At 49.0% G+C, this 23590-nt stretch overlaps 1 protein-coding gene and 1 pseudogene across 1 annotated transcript; one reads left to right on the forward strand and one right to left on the reverse strand.

Moving 5' to 3' along the window:
• Positions 1–7363: 7363 nt before the first annotated feature.
• Positions 7364–8078, forward strand: LOC123842620 (twinfilin-1-like; annotated as a pseudogene).
• Positions 8079–15857: 7779 nt separating this feature from the next.
• On the reverse strand, positions 15858–23362 carry LOC123842937 (class I histocompatibility antigen, Gogo-C*0203 alpha chain-like). Its single transcript, XM_064597357.1, has 4 exons — positions 23210–23362; positions 22656–22925; positions 22122–22397; positions 15858–16231 (listed from the first exon to the last, which is right to left on the reverse strand). Exons 1-4 carry the CDS (start codon positions 23280–23282, stop codon positions 15873–15875), a joined length of 978 nt encoding a protein of 325 aa, XP_064453427.1. The 5' UTR covers positions 23283–23362; the 3' UTR covers positions 15858–15872.
• Between the last annotated feature and the right edge of the window lie 228 nt (positions 23363–23590).

Genomic DNA, 23590 nt, shown 5'->3' on the forward strand with positions numbered 1-23590 from the left:
TGGATTTATAAAGCAGAGTCTAACGTAGATTTCTATGTGTTTGGAGAAAAGGCCCCAAAAAGCCTCAGTACAGTGTTTCTGAAGAGAGAACTCTGTGTGCTGTGTGTGCAGGAGACATGGTGTGGGGGAGGGGGGACTGAGCAGAGAGAGAGAGGGGAGGGCAGCCCTGTGAGAAGAGAGAGGCAGCCCGGTTGGCGAGGTGGGCGCATGGGGGGCGGGGGGGAGCTGCCATGGATCAGCTGAGCCTGAGGCGCATCTAGAAGAGGGAGGTCCTCTAGCTGCTCATTCATTCACCTGATAATTGTCATGTGCCACATACAGGACACGCTATGTTTACGTCTGGGACAGCTCAGTGAGACTAAGAAGAGGGAAAACATGCGGCTCTTGTGGAGATTAGTTGTAGTGTAAGGGGCAGCCTGCACTTGACCCTCGGGCAATGCGGGGATGGGGGCAGTGACCCCCGCGTGCAGTCAGAAATCCAAGTATGGCTTTTGACTCCCTCAAAACATAAGAACTAACAGCCTCCTGGTGACTGGAAGCCTTACTGATAACATGAACTGTCGCTTCACACATTTGCATGTTACATGTACTATATACTGTGTTCTTACAATGAATGAAGGTAGACAAAATAGTAGAAATCATAAGGAAGAGAAAGTGCGTGGACAGTACTTACTGTAGAAAAGTCCGCATCCAGGTGCACACGCCCCGTGCAAACCAGTGTCATGCAGAGGTGAACTGTGTACTGTGTAAGCGCAGTAATAAGGGAAGTGTTTACATGGAAGTTGGCAGGAGCTTTGAGGAAGGTGACCCAGAGCACCGTGCTGGGACGGGGACCATGGCTCCGTTACTCCAGGGATCAGGGAGCCTCACTGAGAAGGTGACCTCTGAGAGGTTTGAAGGTCATGAAGGAATTGTGTCAGAGGAGGTCTGGGGGGGGAGCTCTTTCCAGGCAGGGAACCCCCAGGGCACACGCACTAGGACAGGAGCGCGTCCTGTGTTCACGGAAGGGTGAGGAGGCCACCGGGGCTGGAGCAGAGAGCCGGTGACGTGAGGTCGGATGTCAGCCTCGTCAAGGAGGCCTGAGGCTATTAAAAGGGTTTTGAGTTTTCTCTGCGGGAGGCGTGGAGTTACAGGAATGAACAGATCGATGCGACTGACTTTCTTGAGCAGCATCTGTTTGCCTCTGTGCAGAATCGGGAGGTGCAGGGAGAGCGACCAGTAAGGAACCTGTAGGAAACCCATGCCGTGTCCCAGGAGGGGGATGCGGGCTGTACATCTGGGATGTGAGGAGGGAAGCTACTAGGAAGTGATTGGGAGCTGGAGATATTCACAGATGGACTTTGCAACATTTCCTAATGGCTTCATTCTGGGTGGTGAGAAGGAGGAATCAAGAGGGCATCCAGTGTTTCACACATAAAATCTCTGCATTACTGAGAGTGTAGATCTTAAATGTCTGCACCACACAAAAGGAAATGGTAACCATGTGACATGATGCACATGTTAACCATGCTATGGTTGTAATCGTTACCAGTACAGAAATGTATCAATCATCAGGTTGTACCCCTAAACTCACACAAGGGTGAATGTCAAGCATATCTCCATAAAGCTGGTAAAAATGTCTGAAATCTTGCTCTTGGAATCTCCTACGTGGGTTACTGACTCTTTGGGATACGTACGTACAGTTACAGAGAGACTTAGGGACGGAGAGGGTGTCTGAGGCCTTGTTTTATTTCAAAGAAAGCCATTGAACAGGCTTGAGGCTACACAGCCGGGAGCAGAATCCACGCTGGACCCTCGATGGAGGCCCACCTACAGCCAGCACCCTGCTACTGGGTATCGATGCCCCTGTCCACACCACTGACTCCCCTGAGGGAGGACACTGGGCCCTGAGGCTGGGACTGCTATCGCTGCTGCCCTGACCGCTGCATGACCCCGCTGTGACACTGCTCGGACCCCCTGCGCCCAATGCATGGACGCTGTCCCAGTGTGTCTCTCACGTGTCCTGAGTCAGAGTCTGGCAGGGGGTCACGTGACTGTTGACGCTTCATGTCACGTCCAACTGCAAGACTGGCAAAGTGGGTTCTCCTCTCTATGGATGGAGGTGGTCTCTGTCCCCAACAAGATTCTTTAAGTGTGGAATTCCTTCATGTGGGAAGAGAGGTACGAGTTCTGGGAACGGACGTTGGGGACCAGGAATGGAAAAGGACGACAAATTTCGCCATTTGGAGTCGTGATCTGAGACTAGAACTTGATCTGGACGCTGTAGGCTCTCAAGTCTGCTTGGATGAAGGAGTGACTCATAAATGGCCTCTTTCAACTTATTCCCCTGATGGTTGTTGGGGGCCCAGCGTTTATCTACTCCAGTTCCTACTCACACGTAAGTGGACTAGCATTGTTGGGTGATGAAGTGATTGCTCAACATATCTTCTCCCGGCCTTGGTCTCTTCCTGGGATTAAAAACCCAGATCTGTATCATTTAGATGATCCGCACATATACACTGACATTTTATGTTTCTTCTTACATGCACATATTTCTAGGGAGAGTGTGTGTAATTTTATTTGGTTTTATGTGGCCTCCACAAAAGTATGAAAACCCGTTCCAGTGTAGACACTATTCTACTTCATCTCTGGTCCACAAACAGCTAATTATCACAGTGTTTAGCAGATCCAATGACATGATAGACATGCTCAGGTTTCCTTGGCAATGACCAGTCTCAGACAGGAGAAGGTAGAGCTTTCTTGCTTACACTCACTTTCAATTTCTCTATGTATCTTTTTAAGGGCTGATTAACAGTTCACAGACCAGTGCTGGCTCACAGAAGACACAAATCATCATTGGTTTAGGTGACTTATACTCCAGCACCTACTCTGGTGCCTAATAAATAGCAGAAATGAAAAACAGTTAATGAGGATTCCATTTCCAGTAACACAGTAGACTAAGGTTTAAGGCTGCCTCCTGTCCACGTGAGGTGATGAGCACTGGGTGTTATATGCAACTGATGAATTACTGAATTCTACATATGAAACTGATGATGTACTATATGTTGGATAACTGAATTTAAATTTAAAAAAAATTTTAAAAACAAGTCTGCCCCTTCTCCTAGAACAACTAAAAATGATAGAAAAAAAACATAAAATCATCCAAAGTAGAACAAAGTAGAGTGATAGAAAAAAAACATAAAATCATCCAAAGTGTGGTAGAACAATCAAGAGAATAATCCATTAGCCCAAAATAAATATGGGCCATAAGCCAGAGAGAACAGTTCTGAGTCTTAGGGCATTTTTCCAATCTAGAAAATCTTAGCTTGGCTTCTGAGGCTCATGGGTCATAAAGAGGAAATCATGCCAAGAATTTCTTCATGTGAGGAGCAGAAGAAACCTCCCCTCCCTAAAAATCTGGGAACCTAAGATTCATAGCCTCAGAATGAGGTGACACAAATCAAATCTGTTCTACCTTCAAGTACAAGAACATTCTAAGGAAATTTGCCTCTGAGTCAGGAAAAAGTGAGCAAACAACTATTTCAAAAAATTTGCAGACACGGACTAAGCCGCCTGTGATTTGTAGTCCAAAATTTCTTTACCATTGGCTATTGGGCCAAAATACCTTCATGCCAAGTAGTTTAGTTTATAATTGTCCTGGATTGGTGATGACCCAAAAATTGTAAGAAAGAAATTTCTCTAGGGAAATGTCTATTTAACCTGTGTGTCAAAAAATTTACACAGAAAATTGCACAGAGAAAAAAAACAACCCAGGGCAAGAAATGTAAAGTTCACATGGAAGAAAGACTGTGATTAAGTAACTTTAGGGAGAATGAGTAGTAAAAAGCTCATGAAACTTCAATATTGGAATCATCAAGACATAAAATACAACATGACCAGCATATGATATAAATATATAAACTTATGTTATTTGAATATATATTACGGATATGATATAAAGAAAAAAATCACAAAATTTAAAATATAGAAAAAATGCAAAAGCAAAAGCACCTCTTAAGAAAATAACTACAAAATAGAGTGATTAATGATTAAATATGAAAATATTACAGTTTATTCACTGAATAAGAAGTTTTCAATAAAAGAGAATGAGTTGAGGGGCACCTGGGTGGCTCAGCTGGTTAAGTGCCTGCCTTCTGCTCAGGTCATGATCTCAGAGTCCTGGGATCAAGCCCTGCATCTGGGTCCCTGTTCAGCGGGGAGCCTGCTTCTCTTTCCCCCATCCCTCTGCTGCTCCCCTGCTTCTGCGCTCTCTCTCTCCCTCTCTCTTAAATAAATAAAATCTTTAAAAAGAGAGAGAGAGAAATGAGTGAGGCATGGAAAACAAAAAGCAAAAAGTAAAATGGCATCATAAATCCAACAGTGTCAATATTAACATTACAAGTAAGTTGCTTAAATAAGTCAATCAAAGTGCAGAGTGTTAGACTGAGCACAAAACAAGATCCACCTATGCTGTCTACAGTAGACGCACTTGATCTCAGTTACAAATAGATTAAAATCAAAGGGATGGAAAACATATCTCAGGCAAACAACCGTAAGAAAGCTGGAGTGGATACACTCATTAGCCAAAAGGGACTTTAAAAATGCTACTAAGATAAACAGGATGACTTTATACCGATAAAATGGTCAAGTCATCAGAAAAATGAAACAATTCTAAACATATATTCACCTAATAATTCAACACCCAAATACATGTAAGCAAAACTGACAGAAACTGAGAGAGAAACAGACCATATGACAATAATAGTTAAACTTCATATATCACTTTCAATAATGGACAGAACAACTATGCAGAGATCAATAAGGATAAAGAAGACTTGAACCATACTATAAAACAACAGTGTAAGTCTGACATTTATAGAACATTCCAACCATGAGCAGAATATACATTCATTTCAAATGCACATGGAGCTTTCTTGAGGATAAGCCCATAACCTAGGCCATAAAAAAAAAAAAACCTCAGTGAATTTAAAGGGGTAAAAATAATACAAATAGGTTCTCTTATTACAGTGGCATGACACCAGAAATCAATAACTGGAATAAATTTGGGAAACTCACAACTATGCAGAATTAAACAACACACTTCTATATAATCAAAGGGTCAAAGATGTCAAAATGGAAATCAGAAAATACTTTGAGATTAATAGAAATGAAGACAGAGCCTACCAAAACCTAGAGGGTCCTATTAAAGCAGTGCTGAGAGGGAAATATATAGCTATAAATTATATGAAAAAGAAACATCTCCAATCAATTACGTAAACTTCCACGATAAGTCAAAGAAGAAAGAGGAGCAAATTAAACCAAACGCAAGCAAAAGGAAGGCAAAAATAAAGATTAGAGTAGAAATTAATGAAATAGAGAAAAGAGAAGAAAGTAACAATGTAGGGAACTATCTAAATCAAATGTGATCCTTTGATAATCAACCAAACTGACAAATCTTTAACTGGACTCATTAAGAAAAAAAGAAAAAGACAGAGAAATGACCCAAATGACTGGGATCAGCAATGAAAGAGGGGATATTAGGACTGACCACACAGAAATAAAGAGATTATGAGATTACGATGAACAATTACATGCCAAATAATTAACTTACTTGCATAAAATAGCCAAAAATGCTGAAAGACACAAACGACTAAAGCTGCCTCAAGAATCGGACTATACCTATACCATACACCATCTGAATATGACTATAATAAGGTAGAAGATAGAGTCACTTGTCAAAAACTATTCCACATAGGGCACCTAGGTGGCTCAGTTGGTTAAGCGACTGCCTTCGGCTCAGGTCATGATCCTGGAGTCCCTGGATCGAGTCCCATATCGAGCTCCTTGCTCAGCAGGGAGTCTGCTTCTCCCTCTGACCCTCCCCCCTCTCATGTGCTCTCTCATTCTCTCTCTCAAATAAATAAATAAAATCTTTAAAAAAGAAAAAACTATTCCATATAAAAGCCCAGTTCGAAATGGCTTCACTTGTGAATTATACCAAATGCTGAAAGAAGTAATAACAATTCTTTACAGACCCTTCCAAAAAGGAGAGGAGGGAACCCAACTCACTCTACCAGGCTAGCATTATTCAGATACCAAAACCAGACAAAGATATCATAAGACAAGAAAACTACAGACCGGTATCTCTTATGAATGTAGATACACACACACAGATTTCAACAAAATGTAGCAAATCAAATCCAGCAACATATAAAGAGTTAAATACAAGTCTAATGAAATTTATTCCAGGAATGCAAGATAGGTTAAACATCCATATCAATCAACGTAAAACAGCATATTACTATATTAGAAAACAAAAGCCACATCCTTATCTCAACAGATGAACAAGAAGCATTTGACAAAATCGGACACCCTCTCATGATGAAAACTCAACTACTAACAGAGGGAATTTCCTCAATCTGATTAAAGGCACTTATGAAAACCCTTAAGCTAACATCTTATCTAATGGTGAAAGACGGGTTGTTTTCCTCCTGAGATCAGCACCACGAAAAGGATGTCCACTCTCACCACTTCTATTACACATTGTGCTGGAGGGGACCCCTGGGTGGCTCAATCATTAAGCGTCTGCCTTAGGCTCAGGTCATGATCCCAGGATCACGATCCCAGGTCCTGGGATGGAGCCTGCATCCACTCCCTGCTCCGCGGGGAGGCTGCTTCTCGTTCTCCCTCTGCCTGCCGCGCCCCCTGCTTGTGCTCTCTCTCTCAAATAAATAAAATATTAAGAGGGGAAAAAAAAAGGAAACGCCAAGTGAGGTTGTCAGGCTCGCCTCTTGGTGGGTTCAAGGCAAAACACTCAATCAAGCCAAAGAGGAGGAAAAGGAAGGGTTTTACTGACAAGTAAAGGAGAACACCGCGGGTATTTCCCAAAGCAGTGTCTCCCTGAACAACAAACTGGGGAAGTTTTCAGCTGAGGGTGCAGAGGTCACTGAACCCTCTGATGCAGGACACCTGACCCTTGGTTGGAACTGCTGTCTCTGCTGCTCCTGGCACCCGGATGACACTCAGGCCACTCGTGCCAAAATGTCTCTGCACAGACTTAGCGCCAGAGCCCGGAGCCCGCGGCCGCCGCCACGTCCCATCAGATGCGCCTTGAAGCAAGTGAGGATGTTAGAGGTACCTTTGCCAGAGCGAGAAATAGAAAATACCGACTTCTAAAAATATCTATTGAAAATGAGAAACTCGTGATCGGATCATGTAGTCAGCCTTCAGATTCCCAGGGGAAGGACTGTGACTCCTTTGTTTTACCCCTCCTAGGGGACAAACAACCGTGCTATATAGTATTCAGGTTAGACTCTCAGAATGCCAGGGATATGAATGGATACTCATTGTCTGGTCTCCAGAACATTCTCGTGATCGTCAAAAAATGTTGTGTGCGGCAACGAGAGCACCTCTGAAAAAGGAGTTTGGAGGTGGCCACGTGAAAGACGAAGTGTTTGGAACAGTAAAGGAAGATGCATCATTACATGGATATAAAAAACACGTGCGGGCACAATCTTCTCCTGCCCCATTGACTGCAGCTGAGGAAGAATTACGGCAGATTAAAATTAATGAGGTACAAACTGACATGGCTGTGGGCACGAAGATCAACACTACAAGGAGTAGCATTTCCTCTTTCTCGAGAAGCTTTTCAGGCTTTGGAAAAATTAAGTAACAGCTCAACTATGTGCAGTTGGAAACAGACATAAAAACGAAATTATTATTTTGGCCAACACAACAAATACAGAACTAAAAGATTTGCCAAAGAGAATTCCCAAGGATTCAGCACGTTACCATTTTTTCCTGTACGAACATTCCCATGAAGGAGACTATTTGGAGTCCATAGTTTTTATTTATTCAATGCCTGGATAACGGATGCTATATTCTAGCTGCAAGAGCCCTCTGTTAGAAATTGTAGAAAGATAACTACAAATGGATGTCATTAGAAAGATCAAGATGGGGTGTCTGGGTGGCTCAACGGGTTAAGCGCCTGCCTTCAGCTCCGGTCATGATCTCAGGGTCTTGGGATCGAGCCCCACTTCCGGCTACCTGCTTGGCAGGGAGCCTGCTTCTCCCTCTCTCCCTGCCCCTCTCCTCCGCTTGTGTGCTCTCTCTCTCTCTCAAATAAATAAAATCTTAAAAAAAAAAAAGAAGGAAAGATCGAGAGAGACAATCGGGATGAATTGACAGCAGACTTCCTTTTTGAAGAAGTACACGCAAAGCAGAATGCACATAAGCAAAGTTTTGCAAAACCAAAAGGTTCTGCAGGAAAAAGGAATTTGAAAACTTATTAGGGGTCCAGTTGAAAGTGAAGCCACTGCTGATTAAAATCATTATATTAAGCACTACAATATTAGTTTTTTAAAAGTCCAGCTTTTAGTACAGGAGAACTGTTATATCGCTGCATGCAGGTCAGCTCACCAAGCTTTTGACTTCTGTGTTTCTTAAAAATCAAGGTTACAGAAGATTATATACGATGTGCTAGTATTAATTTTCTCATACTGTTTTTTAAGCAGTGTGTAGAAGTATTTTTGAATTGTTACTTTTTCATGGAATTCTTCTGGGCACTGTCCTCTCCATTAGAGTGTTTTTCCAACATTATCCAAGACTACAAGGCTATATCAGGCTCAGGATTATTTTGTCTTTCAGTCATAGGGTAGTTTTAATGTTTATGTTGATACATAGTAGGGAAAAAACTGAACAATGAGAAAAGCTCCTGTGTTTTGAATTTACCAGCTCATGGGCAGTGGCCAACAACCAGGCCGCATGGTCAGGCAGCAGGGCAATGGAAACAAGGTCTATTAAAGGGATAACCACATGGGGGCCGGACCCTCAATCACTACCGGAATTTGAGGGGTGCATTAAAGGAGGACATGGTGATGCTCATCACAAGAACCACCTTCTGAGTTTGGAAGTTGACTGAAATGGATGAGTGGGTATCCTGGTGTCGTCCTCTCTTGAGGTAGCCACGTAGGTCAGTGAAATAAGGGGACCGTGGGGGCTGTGGCAATGCAGAGAAGGGCTGAAACTCTATAGTCCACTTGCATCCTCTGTGGCCCCAAATACCAAAAAGAACTGTTCTGGCTGCCAACCAAACTGTTGGAAAGCCTTGACCGTAGCTGGCAAGTCAGAGCAGTACCGGTAACCCCGAGGGGCTACAAATGGGCCTTGACAGGAACTCGTATTCTGGATTGGGCTTTGCTCACCCAGTGGTAGATGCAACTGGTCAGAGTGCTATTAAAAAAAAAAAAAACCAAAAAAAAGAAAACAAAACACAGCTAGACATCACTTAAAAATTAAAAAAATAAAAAGCACAGAGAGGACTGGTCCTGTGTGGACAGCTCAGTGACATTTTACACGTGCACACCTCCACATACCACCCCCCAGAGCAAGATGCCGAGCACGCTGAGCTTCGCAGAGATTCCCAGTCAATACGTCACCACAAAAGGTAACCACTCTCTGACTTCTGACATTATAAATTAGTCCTGATCCTCAACTGAACATACAAAGAGTCATACTCTTGCATGTGTGGCTTCTTTCACTCGGTGCCCTGTCCGTGAGATTCACCCACGGTATAGGGCGTAGCCACAGGCCAGTCTTTTTCGGGGCTGCGTGGTATTCCGTTGTATGGACGTGCTACAATTTATGTATCGATTTTCCTGTCATATGCATTTATGTCGTTTCCCATTTGGGGCAATCATACATAGTGCTGCTGAGAACATTCTTATACATGCCTATTGGTGCACATGTGAAAAAAAAGATACTGCACCAGTTTGGAATGCTCGGTGACATTTCCTCACACCAAAAAAACAGTGACAAACCATAATGTCCCACAAAGGGCAGAGAGACATGCTGACAGAGTAACAGCTTCATGGACAATGGGAACAGGCAACGGAGACGTTGTGAAAACAGGGTGTTGGGGCCATACAGGCATGAAGCGCTGGCTTCCACACCTTCCCAAGTGTGTGCTCCCACCCCGCGTGAGCGGGGCTACAGGACGGTCCCCACTACACACTTTTTCCTGGGGGATCGGAGGAGGAGGGTAGGGGACGGTTTCAGTGTGACTCTACAGTCCTTCCCAAGGGAGAGGACATCGGTACGACTGTGCTTCACCTCCGCACTCGCTCATCCTACCCGGTGCCGAGTCTCAGGGCAGGGATGCAAGTGTGCGTGCCAGAAACGGGACGCGGTCCGAAGCAAGACACCGTAACTACTTCGTTAAATCCTGATGTGGGAAATCCGAAGGGCCTGAGGGGAGGGCTGTGCCTTCACCCCATCCAGCAAAGTTGGGGCTGACGGCGAGCACAGCTACCTCACCTGGTGGCCCCTTACCCGCCAGTTCTGTCCGGGTGTGACCCTCCCCTCTACGACCGAGAGTGGACTGAGGTGGGGGGGGGCTTGCCAGGCTAGTGTTGCTGCCCGCAGTGTAGACCAGCACAGCAGCCACACATGATGTCCCTTCAAAGGCAGAGAGTTGGGTATAAATGCAGAGAAGTAGAAATAGTAGCTGAGGTTAAAGGAATGGATAAATTCGCTACGTAACGAGGGGAATCCCATATTACATTAACCCCTCCGAAGAAGTGTGAGCAGAAGATGACACTGTCTCTTAGCTCAATTATCCCAGATGCCTGACAGAAAAAGCCGTACGCTGTGTGGACATTCCTGCTTCTGGAACCTGGCAACACTGAACGGACCCAGCAGACCGGAGCGACCCTGGGAGACCCTGTCCTCCAGTAGGATGGTGGGCAAATTGTCAGTGGGACGCGGGTACCGTGTCAGCATCTCTGCAGTTCCGGTCCTACTGCTACACGGGACCTGTGGTCAAAGACCAGGGCGTGGCCTGTGGGATAATACAAATATTTGGTCTCTGTGCCCGGTTCCTGGCACCGAGCTCCCCAAGCCCTTGGGATCTCCTGAGAGATAAGAGCGTCTCTAGTGTGCTAATGAGATGACTTGGCTGAGGGTCCTAGATAGCTTCAGGTTGGGGCTGGTGACCAGGAGGCCCAAGCCATGGTTAGAGAGTTGGAGCCATCAGCCTCGCTCCCCGACCTCCGGGGAGAGGCGCTGGAGGCTGACCTCCATCCCCGACAGCCAGTGACTGACTCAAGCATGCCTACGTCATGAAGCTTCTACGACATCTTCCCGACAATGGAGTTCACGGAGCTTCTGAAATGGCGAACACGTCCACGTGCTCTGAGGGTGGCACATTCCAAGTCCACAGTGACAGAGGCTCCTGCACGGGGACCTGCACGCTCCCACACTCCTGCACCTCTTCATCCGGCTGCTCGTGTGGATCCTTATAATAAAGCGTAACGGTAAGCATGGAATTCTCCTGAGATCTAGGAGTCATGCTAGCAAATCACTGAACGTCCAGGGTACCCCCAACTTTGTAGCCAACTTGAACAACAGCGCAGGGGACATGGGAACCTGAGAGTGGAGACTTGCTCGTGAGCTGAGGGCAATCTTGCCAGATGAGTCCTTCCGCCTGTGCATTGCATGCTCACTCCAGGTGGACAGCGTCAGATGTGAAATGAATGAATCAGAGGACACCCAGGTGGTGACAGGGAATCAGAGAGCTGGTCAGGTGGGGGAAGAAACCCTCTCTGCTCCACAAAGAGAAACTCAGAGTAAAAGCAAGCAAGTTAACCCTGTACCTCATCTCGTCCAGGAGCAAAGATAGCAGAGCTGAAGCATGGCTATCACGTCCGTCCGTCTGCGACCAGCTGTTCACGGTCCTGTTACAAAAGGAAAAAGCAGGCCCAGAATGGAGTCACTGATGCTACGCACCACGGAGAACGTCACACTTAACCTACTGCAGCTTCACCTTCTCCCAGAAATGCGACCTGCAATCGGCCACCGGAACGTCCTGCTCAGCGCTGAACGGACGCCGCCGGGAGACCGCCTCCTTTCCCCTTAGTCGGGCCCCCTCGCTCACAACAAGGCCTCATTTACTCATAGTTTCCTGTTTTCCCCTCCCCTCTGCCTTGACAATCCTTTCCTTTCTGCTACTGGAAGAGGCTCCTTGCTCTGTGCTAGCTGGGGGCTGCCCGAGCCATGAACTGCTGAAGAACCTGACCTTCCATGTGCCCAGTTGGCCTGTGGTGCGTGAACAGTCCCGACTTTGCGGGACACTCCAGCTACCCTAGAAAGCCAAGCCGGTGCTCTGGGCTCCTTCGCTGGTTGGTTTTTTGTGCTTGGCAGCGGTCACGTAAAAGCTGACAGATGCTAGAGACTCTCGTCCCAGAGTAGCGCCCTGCACAGCGAAACAGAAACATTCACGGACACGTCGGCGCACACAGACCCGCTCATGTCTTACAGGTGTTCTCGTCCTTGCCAGAGCAAAGGCAGGGCACATACGCCCTGAGTCATCGGGCCACCGGCCCAACTGGCCAAACTGCAGTGGACAACAGCTGGGTCTCACCACGCGCCATCCAGGGAACGACAGGAGAACTGTCATTTATTAGCCACGTGGTCCTTCGGCCGAGCCTGAGCGCCTACAAAGCACCTGATGGAGCTGCAGCCTCCGATCTATGCTCCAGGACCCGCGATGAGTCGCTTTCTCCATCCCGCGCCCCCAGCACCCCAGCGGCCTTCCCACAGGAGGACAACTGCCCGGTCAGGGCCTCCGGAGGAGCCCGCCTCTCTCCTCCCTCCGCAGAAGAGGCGGACCTCTTCTCCCCACAGCCTTCCAGTGGGACCCGGCCCGCGGCTCCGCCAGACAGGGGGGCACACGCTGGACCCGACGCACGACCCGTTGACAGACAGAGGCTGCCACTGCGCACGAGGCGTGTGACAGGTGACGTGAGTGGCAGTGCGACCCCAGGCCCACGCGCGGCCGCGGCGGCCAGTGTCCCGCCTCAGCGGAGTCCGCCGTGCGCGCGGGGACATCTGTGCCCGCGGCAGAGGCCGGGCTTGCGGTGGCACGACGGCTCGGGCCCCGGGCCGCGCAGCTAAGCCTGTCCCTGCTGGTCCCCAGGCCACACGTCACATACGCAGAGGACGCCCGGCCGACGCGTGTGTGAGCGCACTACCTGTCGTCTCAGGTCGGGCGGCGCCGGACCGCAGCGTTTGCTCAGAGGAAGAGCTGCGGGGAGCAAGCGTCCGCAGATGCGCGCCGTCCCAATGCGACCCGCTCCCTGACGCTCCCCCCACGACACCCGCGATGAAACAAGGACGTGCATCTCCCACATCACCCCGCACACGACAGCAAACGTCCTCCCTCCTCTTTGCGGGGGGCGGGGGGACAGACGTAAATGCGATTTTAATGCCCCGCCCACCCTGGCCTGCTCTCCCCGCGACCTCAGCGGCTCCCCATCCGGCTGAGCACCAGGCCCCAGACCCACAGGCTCCGAGGATTAGGCACCAGGTCAAGGAATCCCCGATTTAACAAGCCCCACGAGCAAGGCTGAGGCACAGCCACGGGGAATCCTAATCTTCGTTCCCGCGGCTCAAAGTGTGCTGGGAAGACCAGCAGAACTTCAAGGTCTTTCCCAGACGCGAAACGCGCGTGTCCCGTCTGTGGCGCACGACCTACGCCAGTCACGGGGTGACGAGTGTGGAGCACCTCCCCAGGCCACAGGCACTACCTTCACTCTGCGGCCGCTGCGGCCCGGTCAGCCCTCCCGCTGCCCCTCCTCCCTCCGCAGCGCCCCGGACTCCCTCACCGCGCCGTCCCCTCCCTCCCTCCCTGCTCTCACAGCACCTGCCCTGCACACCAAGGGCATTCCCGTTGCCAACAAACCGCCATCCTCGACTCACAGGTGCTCCTTCCCAGCCGAACAGAAATCGAAGGAGACTCTGCTGCGTCCGTAGCTCCTTGACTTGGGACTGGAGCCCGCACGGGATCAGGAGGGCAGAGCGCAGGCAAGCAGAGGTGGGGACGTAAGAGCAACGAATTTAAAATGCGAGGTTCCGGCACGCCCCCGTCTGCTAATCCAGAGTCTGGTCGTCCGAGAAGACTGGGGAAAAGATGGGAAGAACAACCGAGCCCCAGAAGGAGGGCAAGTCCTGACTGCGTGTGAAAATAACTCTGGATACTACAGATTCCCGGCACGGGGGCTGCCCTGGGCCTTGTGGAGACACCGCCGGGCCAACCACCTCCTGCCACTGTCAGACAGGAGACACCCGAAGCTCAGTGAGACCAGACTCCCACACGAACGTGAAAATAGGCCTAGTCCTCTACAGAAACAGAGGAACAGCAAAGAAACACCCAAAGATGGGCCGGGGGCCCAACCCAGGCCTGAGCCGAGGCTGACCCGGCCACGCAACGTTGCTGCCCACGGCCAGTCCCGGAGGCAGGACAAGGTCTGGGTGATGTCCGAGGCTCTGTCATCCCAGGTCCTACTGGAGGGACAAGGACAAGAGAGCAGAGAGACTCCCCACCTGAGCAGTGACCATGTCACACCCCCGTTGAACTGAGCACCAACTGGGCATGAGGCTCCTCCACACGAGGCTCCTAGCAGCCTTTTCCTGTCCCCACCTAGAGCAGACCCAGCACACCAAACTTGCAGATTCTGGAAGGTTCTCAGTGCTTCCATTGATTTCTTCTCTCAAACTTTAGGAAGCCTCTCCTTTCACTAACTCATCCACTCCTCATGACAAGAAATGGAAAAACCCAATTTACCTCCAGAGTCCTATTTTCAACAAGGAAGTAAGAAGTTGTAGCTCAGTGTAACATAAAGTAAAGACAGAGAAGGAGATGGCCCACTCGCCCTCGGCTGGAACACAAAAGCAGATGAGGAAAGAGGACACAGGTCGGTCGGGGCGGGGAGAGGGGGGCAGTCGTGTGCGGAGAGGGGCAGTCTCCCCACCTCACGTTACGTTAATAGGAACACGGACACATTCAGATGCCCTTTGCAGAGAGAGAAATCAGGGGTGTTGATGTCACAAGGTGGGAAAGTGAACACATCTTGCGTCGCTTGTCCCCCACAAGGCAGCTGGCTCACACTGTGAAAGGAAATAATCATGAACAAATTCAGGTCAGTCATATACATGTAGACTTTCTCAACAGCCCACCACATGCTCAAAGTATCCTCCTCAAAGAATCCCCGCTACCCAGTCATGGCCCCTTCCCCCCTCCCCTCCTCCCGTCAGGCCCTCCAGGGTCTCACCTTTAGGAGCAGAGAGAGCCCTGGGGATTGTCACTGCCTGGGGCAGGACAGACAGATTGTGGTCAGACTCACAGGAGATGAAACCAAAGGAGGAGCTGTGGCGTGAGTGAGTTCCCCGAGGGGTCCCGTCTACACTGTCTCAGGGTCTCAGGGATCACCCCCTCCATACTTACATGCAGCCTCAGCTTAACTCCTTCCTCTTCCCCCTGGGAAAGAAAACATCCCATGGGATGCCATGGAGGAGGCAGGGCCCGAGATCCTAGATGATACGGATAGCCTGGACCACAGGGAACTTTCCAGAACGGTCACCGCAGACCTAAGGCAGGATCAGGGACAGGAAGAAAAGAGATGGCAGGGCGAGACCGACCGTCCTCCTGGAGTCTGTCCTCAGCACGGACCTTGCTCTCTGACCTGTGACTGCTGGGAATCGGGTCTGTCATCACATTCACTGGGGTGATTAATCTGTCCTTCACTCTCACCTGTGCTTTACTACGGTGAATGGAGCCATGAGCCGCACGGTGCTCGAGCACATGAGTGCGGTCGGCTCTGCCCACAAACAAGGCAGGACAGACTTCCACCTGGGCTTGAAACACTGCACAAGGACAAGAAAACTCAGAGCAGCCCCCTTCCCTACCTGAGCCCTCCTTCCTCCACATGACAGCTCCAACCACCAGAGCACCAGTGACCACAACGACAACCAGCCCAGCCACGATGCCCACGACAGGAATGGGGGGCCGAGGAGGGGACGCTGGGAAGAGATAAGGAGAGGGCCTTGCCCCCCAGCTCTCAGCCCCAACCCTCCTGAAGTTCTCCACAGGAGCTCCTCATGTCCCTGACAGGAGGCTCCGTGCCCAAGTTTCCCTCCTTACCCCTTCTCTCTGTGAGGGGCTCGGGCAGCCCCCCATGCTGCACATGGCACGTGTATCTCTGCTCCTGCCCAGGAGGCACCACCACAGCCGCCCACTTCTGGAAGCTCCCATCCCCTGCAGGCCTGGTCTCCACATGCTCTGTGTCCTGGGTCAGGTCCTCCCCATTGTGGTGCCAGGTCAGGGTGATCTTCCCAGAGTAGAAGCCCAGGGCCCGGCACCTCAGGGTGACCTCATGGTCAGTGATGGGATGGCGGGAGACATGTGTCTTCAGGGGATCTGAAGAGAAGGGTCAGAACATTCAGGAACTTAGGGAGGAGTTAAGATGGGGGAGGAGTAGGAGACCCTAAGTTCAGCTGGTCCCTGGAATCAGCTAGACGGTTATCAAATAATTCTGAACACCCAATAAATCAACGGGAGATGTGACAAAAGAAAGCCTCCAAGGCTACAAGCAGAAAAGCGACCCCAGTCTGGGCGGTAGGAGGTGTGGAGACGTGAATCCGGGGTGAAATAGCGGAGGCCACGGCGGAGCGGAGACAGCTTGCTTAAGGAGGCCACGGCAAAGTGTTAGAAGCAGCAGAGCGCAAAATCAGAACTTCTAGAAGTCGGCTCCAGTGAGGGACGTCCCTGGCTTAAAGGTGCTCCGGGGGCGGAATCCAGGTGGGACAGTGTGGTCTCCGGATCCCGGGTTCGCAGGAAGAGCAGGGGTGCCTGAGTGCGGCGGGGCTCCCGGGCGTCGGAGCGGGCAGCCGGCTGCAATCAGCGGGTCTAGGCGCCGGCTTTCTGCTCGGTGTTGGTGTTGTCCTAACCCGGGAACCGCTGCGCAGCCGGCAAACCACTCTCCGAGCCGGCCCAGCAGGCGGGAGAGCACAGGAGACCCCCCTTCCCCCCCAGGAAGAACTGCAGGGGGCCACGCTGCGGGAGTCCGTCCAGTTTGGAGTTTTGAAACTCGGTCACATGCCTGACATAAAATCGCTTGGTCACAGGCTGGGTGAACAGAGTTCCGAGGGCAAGCAGGGAGACCACAGTGACTGCTTCTCGGTGCGGGCTCACTGAAGGGGGTCGGGGGGTGCATTTTCAGCTCCCGGCTAGAGAGCACGGTGCAGCCGTATTGATCCCGCGCAGCGGAGCTGGAAGCCTTCGGGGAGCAAAGCAGCGCCACCTGGTGGAGTCCAGAGCTGCTTACACTGGGCCCGGCCTCTGCCAGGGAGGAGCAATCCCACCAGGGCAAAGTCCCCCGGAGAATCCGCGCAACACGCCCCGCCCCCAGAAGACTGGCAGGGACAACTGATCACAGGGGCTGCAAAGCTTCAGCTCTTGGGGAAACCAGTATATAGCATCATGGGGTTTTTTATTCTCTAGTACTTCAGTATTATTTTTTGTTATTTTCTTATTTTTTAATTCTTTTTTAATTCTTTTTAAATTTTATATATACATTATATATTTTTTAAATTTTTGTTTCCTTCCATTGAATTTTATTTTATTTTTGTATATATATGTTTGTCTTTCTTATTTTGGGATCTAGTTTCTCTTAATAAGCTGACCAAAACACACCAAGGATCTAGTTTTTTGTTTTGTTTTTTATTTCTTGTTTTGTTTTCTTTCTGTTGTTTTTTTTTTTCCTGTTGTCATTGTTATTGTTGTTTTTTCTCTCATTCTTCTATTCTTTTCTGGACAAAATGATGAGATGGAGAAATTCACCCCAAAAGAAGGAACAGGAGGCAGTACTTACTACCAGGCATTTAATCAATATGGATATAAGATGTTTGAACTAGAATTTAAAATGATTATAAAGATACTAGCTGGGCTTGAAAAAAGCATAGAAGACACTGAGAATCCCTTAATGTAGAAATAAAAGAACTAAAATCTAGTCAGGCATTAAAAATGCTATTACTGAGGGCGCCTGGGTGGCTCAGTTGGTTAAGTGACTGCCTTCGGCTCAGGTCATGATCCTGGAGTCCCAGGTGAGGAGGGGAAGAAAGGGGCAGAAGGTTTATTTGAACAAATTATAGCTGAGAACTTCCCTAATCTGGGGAAGTTCAAGTCCAGGAGGCACAGAGAACCCCCCTCAAAATCAATAAAAATAGGTCAACACCTTGACATACAATAGGGAAGCTTGCAAATTTCAAAGATAAAGAAAAAATCCTGAAAGCGCCTCAGGACAAGAGGTCCTTAACCTATAAGGTTAGACATATAAGGCTGGCAGCAGACCTGTCCACAGAGACCTGGCAGGCCAGAAAGGACTTCGTGATATATTCAAGGTGCTAAATGGAGAAAATACGCAGCCAAGAATACTTTATCCAGCAAGGCTGTCATGCAGAACAGAAGGAGAGATAAAGAGTGTCCAGGAAAAACAAAAACTAGAGGAATTTGTGAACACTAAACCAGCCATGCAAGAAATATTAAAGGGGATCCTTTGAGTGGAGGGAGAGCCCAAAAGTAACAAAGACCAGAGAGGAACAGAGACAATCTACAGGAACAACGACTTTACAGGAAATACAATGGCACTAAATTCATATCTTTCACTAATTACTCTGAATGTAAATGGACTAAATGCTCCAATCAAAAGGCATAGGGTATCAGAATGGATAAAATAACAAGACCTATGGATATACTGCTTACAAAAGACTCATTTTAGACCCAAAGACACCTCCAGATTGAAAGTGAGGGGCTGGAGAACCATTTATCATGCCAGTGGACATCAAAAGAATGCTGGAGTAGCCATCCTTATATCAAACAAACCAGGTTTTAAACCAAAAATTAATGGAGAGATGAAGAAGGACACTATAGCATAATAGAAGTGTCTATCCAACAAGAAGATCTAACAATTGTAAATATTTATGCCCCTAAACCAATTAATAATAAAATTATAGAAACTCATTGATAGTAATACAGTAATACTAGGGGACTTTAACACCCCACTCACAGCAATGGACAGCTCATCTAGGCAGAAAATCAACAAGGAAACAAGGGCTTTGGATGACACACTGCACCAGCTGGACGTCACAGATATATTCTATATATATCCTATATATATTCACAGATACATATAACCAGACAAAGACCCCATTTTAAAGGAGAATTATAGACCAATATCCCTGATGAACATGGATGCAAAAATTCTCACCAAGATACTAGCTAACAGGATCCAACTGTACCTTAAAAGGATTTATTCCTGGACTGCAGGGGTGGTTCAACATCCGCAAATCAATCAGTGTGAGACACATTAATAAAGGACAAGAACCATATGATCCTCTCAATAGATGCAGAAAAAGCATTTGACAAAATACAGTGTCCTTTCTTGATAAAAACTCTCTGCCATGTAGGGATCAAGGGAACATACCTCAATATCATAAAAGTCATATATGAAAGACCCACAGTGAATATCATCCACAACAGGGAAAAACTGAGAAGGTTTCCCCAAGGTCAGGAACATGGCAGTTATGTCCATTTTCACCACTGTTGTTCGACATAGTACTGTAAGTCCTAGCCTCAGCAATCAGACAACAAAAAGAAATAAAAGGCATCCAAATCAGCAAAAAAGTCGAACTCTCACTCCTTGCAGATGATATGATACTCTATGTCGAAAACCCAAAAGACTCCACCAAAAAATTGCTAGATCTGATACAGGAATTCAGCAAAGTGGCAGGATATAAAATCAATGCACAGAAGTCCGTTACATTTCTTACACTAACAATGAGGCAGAAGAAAGAGAAATCAAGGAATTGATCCCATTTACAATTGCACCAAAACCCCTGCAATACCTAGGAATAAATCTAACCAAAGAGGTAAAGGATCTGTACTCTGAAAACTATAGAACGTTTATGAAAGAAATTGAGGAAGACACAAAGAAATGGAAAAACGTTCCATGCTCATGGATTGGAAGAACAAATATTGTGAAGGTGTCAATGCTACCTAGAGCAATCTACACATTCAATGCAATCCCCATCAAAATACCATCCACTTTTTTCACAGAAATGGAACAAATACTCCTAAAATTTGTATGGAACCAGAAAAGACCCCAAATAGCCAAAGGAATGTTGAAAAAGAAAATTAAAGCTGGTGGCATCACAATTCCGGACTTCCAGCTCTATTACAAAGCTGTCATCATCAAGACAGTATGGGACTGGCACAAAAACAGACACATAGATCAATGGAACAGAACTGAAAACCCAGAAATGGACCCTCAACAGTATGTTCAACTAATATTCAACAAAGCAGTAAAGAATATCCATCATGGAAAAAGGACAGTCTCTTCAACAAATGGTGTTGGGAAAACTGGACAGTCACATGCAAAAGAATGAAACTGAACTACTTTCTTACACCATACACAAAGATAAACTCAAAACGGATGAAAGACCTAAATGTGAGACAGAAATCCATCAAAATCCTAGAGGAGAACACAGGCAGCAACCTCTTTGACCTCAGCCGCAGCAACTTCTTGCACACGTCTCCAAAGGCCAGGGAAACAAAAGGAAGAATGAACTACTGGGACTTCATCAAGATAAAAAGCTTTTGCACAGCAAAGGAAACAATCGACAAATTAAAAGGCAACCTACAGAATGGGAGAAGATATTTGCAAATGTCTTATCAGATAAAGGGCTAGTATCCAAAATCTATAAAGAACTTATCAACCTCAACACCCAAAAAACAAAAACTCCAGTCAAGAAATGGGCAGAAGACACGAATAGATATTTTTCCAAAGATATCCAGATGGCTAAAAGACACGTGAAAAAATGCTCAACATCACTTGGCATCAGGGAAAAACAAATCAAAACCGCAATGAGATACCACCTCACACCTGTCAGAATGGCCAAGATTAACTATTCAGGAAACAACAGATGTTGGCGAGGATGCGGAGAAAGGGGAACCCTCTTACACTGTTGGTGGGAATGCAAGCTGGTGCAGCCACTCTGGAAAACAGTATGGAGGTTCCTCAAAAAGGTAGAAATACAGCTACCCTGCAACCCAGCAATTGCACTATTAGGTATTTATCCAAAGGATACCAACACAGTGATTTGAAGGGGCATATGCACCCCAATATTTATAGCAGCAATGTCCACAACAGCCAAACTATCGAAACAGCCCAGATGTTCATCAGCAGATGAATGGATAAAGAAGAATGGATAAAGAAGAATATTCCACACAATGGAATATTACTCAGCCATCAAAAAGAATGAAATCTTTGCAACAACATGGATGGAACTAGAGGGTATTATGCTAAGTGAAATAAGTCAGCAAAAGACAAATACCATGTGATTTCACTCATATGTGGAATTTAAGAAACAAAACAGATAAACATAGGGGAAGGAAAGGAAAAATAAAATAAGATGAAATCAGAGAGGGAGACAAACCATAAGAGACTCTTAAGTCTAGGAAACAAACAGTGTTGCTGGAGGGGAAGTGGGTGGAGGGAAGGGATAATTGGGTGATGGCATTAAGGAGGGCAGGTGATGTAATGAGCACTGGGTGTTATATGCAATTGATGAATCATTAAATCTTATCTCTGAAACTAATAATACAGTATATGTTAAGTAAACTGAATTTAAATGTAAAAATTTTTTAAAAAGGAAAGAAAATTCAGGAACTTTACATCTGTCTTGGTCCACTGAAGCAGCTCTCATGTGGCCATCTTGAGAATGAACAGGACAACTGGGGTGGGGAAAGAGAGCAATAACCCAGACACCAGCCTGAACACAAAATCTCTTCTTGTTTGGAAAGTTCTAGAATTAGGGTGAGATGGCCCAGTGTAGAAGGCACGTTTCTGTGAGGAAAAAAAGGAATTTCTGGTCCTAGCCTGGCTGGAGGCCAAGTGACTCAGAATAGGTAAAGTCAGACCCCAAACACATGGGGTATGGGACAGAGAACAAAGCCTAAGAAAATCCCCCAAGGTTCCCAATGGCACTGTGAATCAAAGGGAAACGCTCATCAGTTATTTCATAAATGGTCTCCTCCTCCATCCCTGGGGAGACTGTAACCCTCAACGGTCCCTAGGAGAAAGGCAGACTCTTAGGGCCACTCCGGTACCAGGTCTGAAAACCCAGGCGGAGTTAGTCTCCAGACCCGACCCACGGGAGGGCCATATACTGGTATGGATCCCATTTCTTCCTATCCTCTTAGGAGGCCTCAGCCAGAGGGGAAATCGTGGAAGCCTTGCGGCCCCTGGAACCTGCGCGCTGCAGCGTCTCCTTCCCGTTCTCCAGGTACCTGCCGAGCCACTCCACGCAGGTGCCCTCCAGGTAGTTCCTCCAGTTCTCTGCCTCACCGGCCGCCTCCCACTTGCGCCGGGCGATCTGCGCCGCCGTGTCCGCCGCGGTCCAGGAGCGCAGGTCCTCGTTCAGGGCGATGTAATCCGCGCCGTCGTAGGCGAACTGCCCGTACCCGCGGAGGAGGTTCCCGTCGGACCCCACGTCACAGCCGTACATCACCTGGATGGTGTGAGACCCTGGCCCCGGCCCCGCGGTCAGCCACGCCCCGCAGCCCCACCGCCGCCTTCAGTCCCCTCCGCCCCCCCATGGTCCCTTCCCGGACAAGAAAGAGATGAAATCCAAACAGAAAGTAGAACTGCTCAAGCGTCCGCTGGCTCTTCCTGGATCGGGGGACCGGTGGGTCCCGCAGCCTCAGGATGGCGCTCGGAACCAGCGACCCCAGCAGGTCCGTGGGGATGGGGGTCGTGACCGGGACCCGGGCCCGCGTCGCTCACCGGCCTCGCTCTGGTTGTAGTAGCCCCGCAGGACGTTCAGGCTCCCTCGGAAACTCTGTGCGTTGTTCTTGGCGATCCGCGTCTCCAGGTCCCAGTACTCCGGCCCCTCCTGCTCCATCCACGGCGCCCGCGGCTCCATCCTCGGACTCGCCGCGTCGCTGTCGAACCGCACGAACTGCGTGTCGTCCACGTAGCCGACGATGACGAAGCGGGGCTCCCCGCGGCCGGGCCGGGACACGGAGGTGTGGAAATACCTCATGGAGTGGGAGCCTGCGGGCGCGGAGGGGCTGAGACCCCGCGCGACCCTCGTCCCGGCGCGGGGCCGGGGCCCAGGGGGAGGCGGCCGGGAGGGCAGGGGAGGGGCACCGAGGGCGGGAGAGCAGGGCGGAGGCGGGGAGGGGCGGGGGAGCACAGGCCGTGGCGGGGCCGGGGGCGGCTGGGGGGCTGGGGCGGGGGCGAAGGAGAGGCGCCCTCCCCGGGGGTCCCGCGTCCCCGCCCCGCGGTCCCCTCGCTCCCGCCCCGCAGAGGCCCTTTCCTCCCGCCGCCGCACTCACCCGCCCAGGTCTCGGTCACGGCCAGGGCCGCCGGCAGCAGCAGGACGAGGGTTCGGGGCATCACGACTCGCATCCCTGGGGTCTGGAGGAACTAAGTCCCGGCGGGTCTGCGGCACGGACTGGCCGGGAACCGCGGTGACGCTGGTTGGCTTTTCTAGAAACCGGACAGTGGGAGTGCGAGCTGGGACTACGTCATGGTATCCAGACGGGAGAACCTGACAGGTTGTGAGAGCGAGAAGAGAAACACGCAGAGTAAGGGACTGGGCTTCCCTGCCCCAGACGCTCCAGGCTCTCAGGCCTGGGACTTCCAGAGCCAGGCCTTCCACGAGCCCGGGGCTTTGCCCTGATTCCTCTCCACCTGCACAGAGCGCTCTTTGTCTC

The sequence above is a fragment of the Mirounga angustirostris genome, unplaced genomic scaffold, assembly GCF_029215605.1.
Source record: "Mirounga angustirostris isolate CCGP_5_RB_7025 unplaced genomic scaffold, mMirAng1.0.hap1 SCAF_8, whole genome shotgun sequence".
Taxonomy (NCBI): Eukaryota; Metazoa; Chordata; class Mammalia; order Carnivora; family Phocidae; genus Mirounga; species Mirounga angustirostris.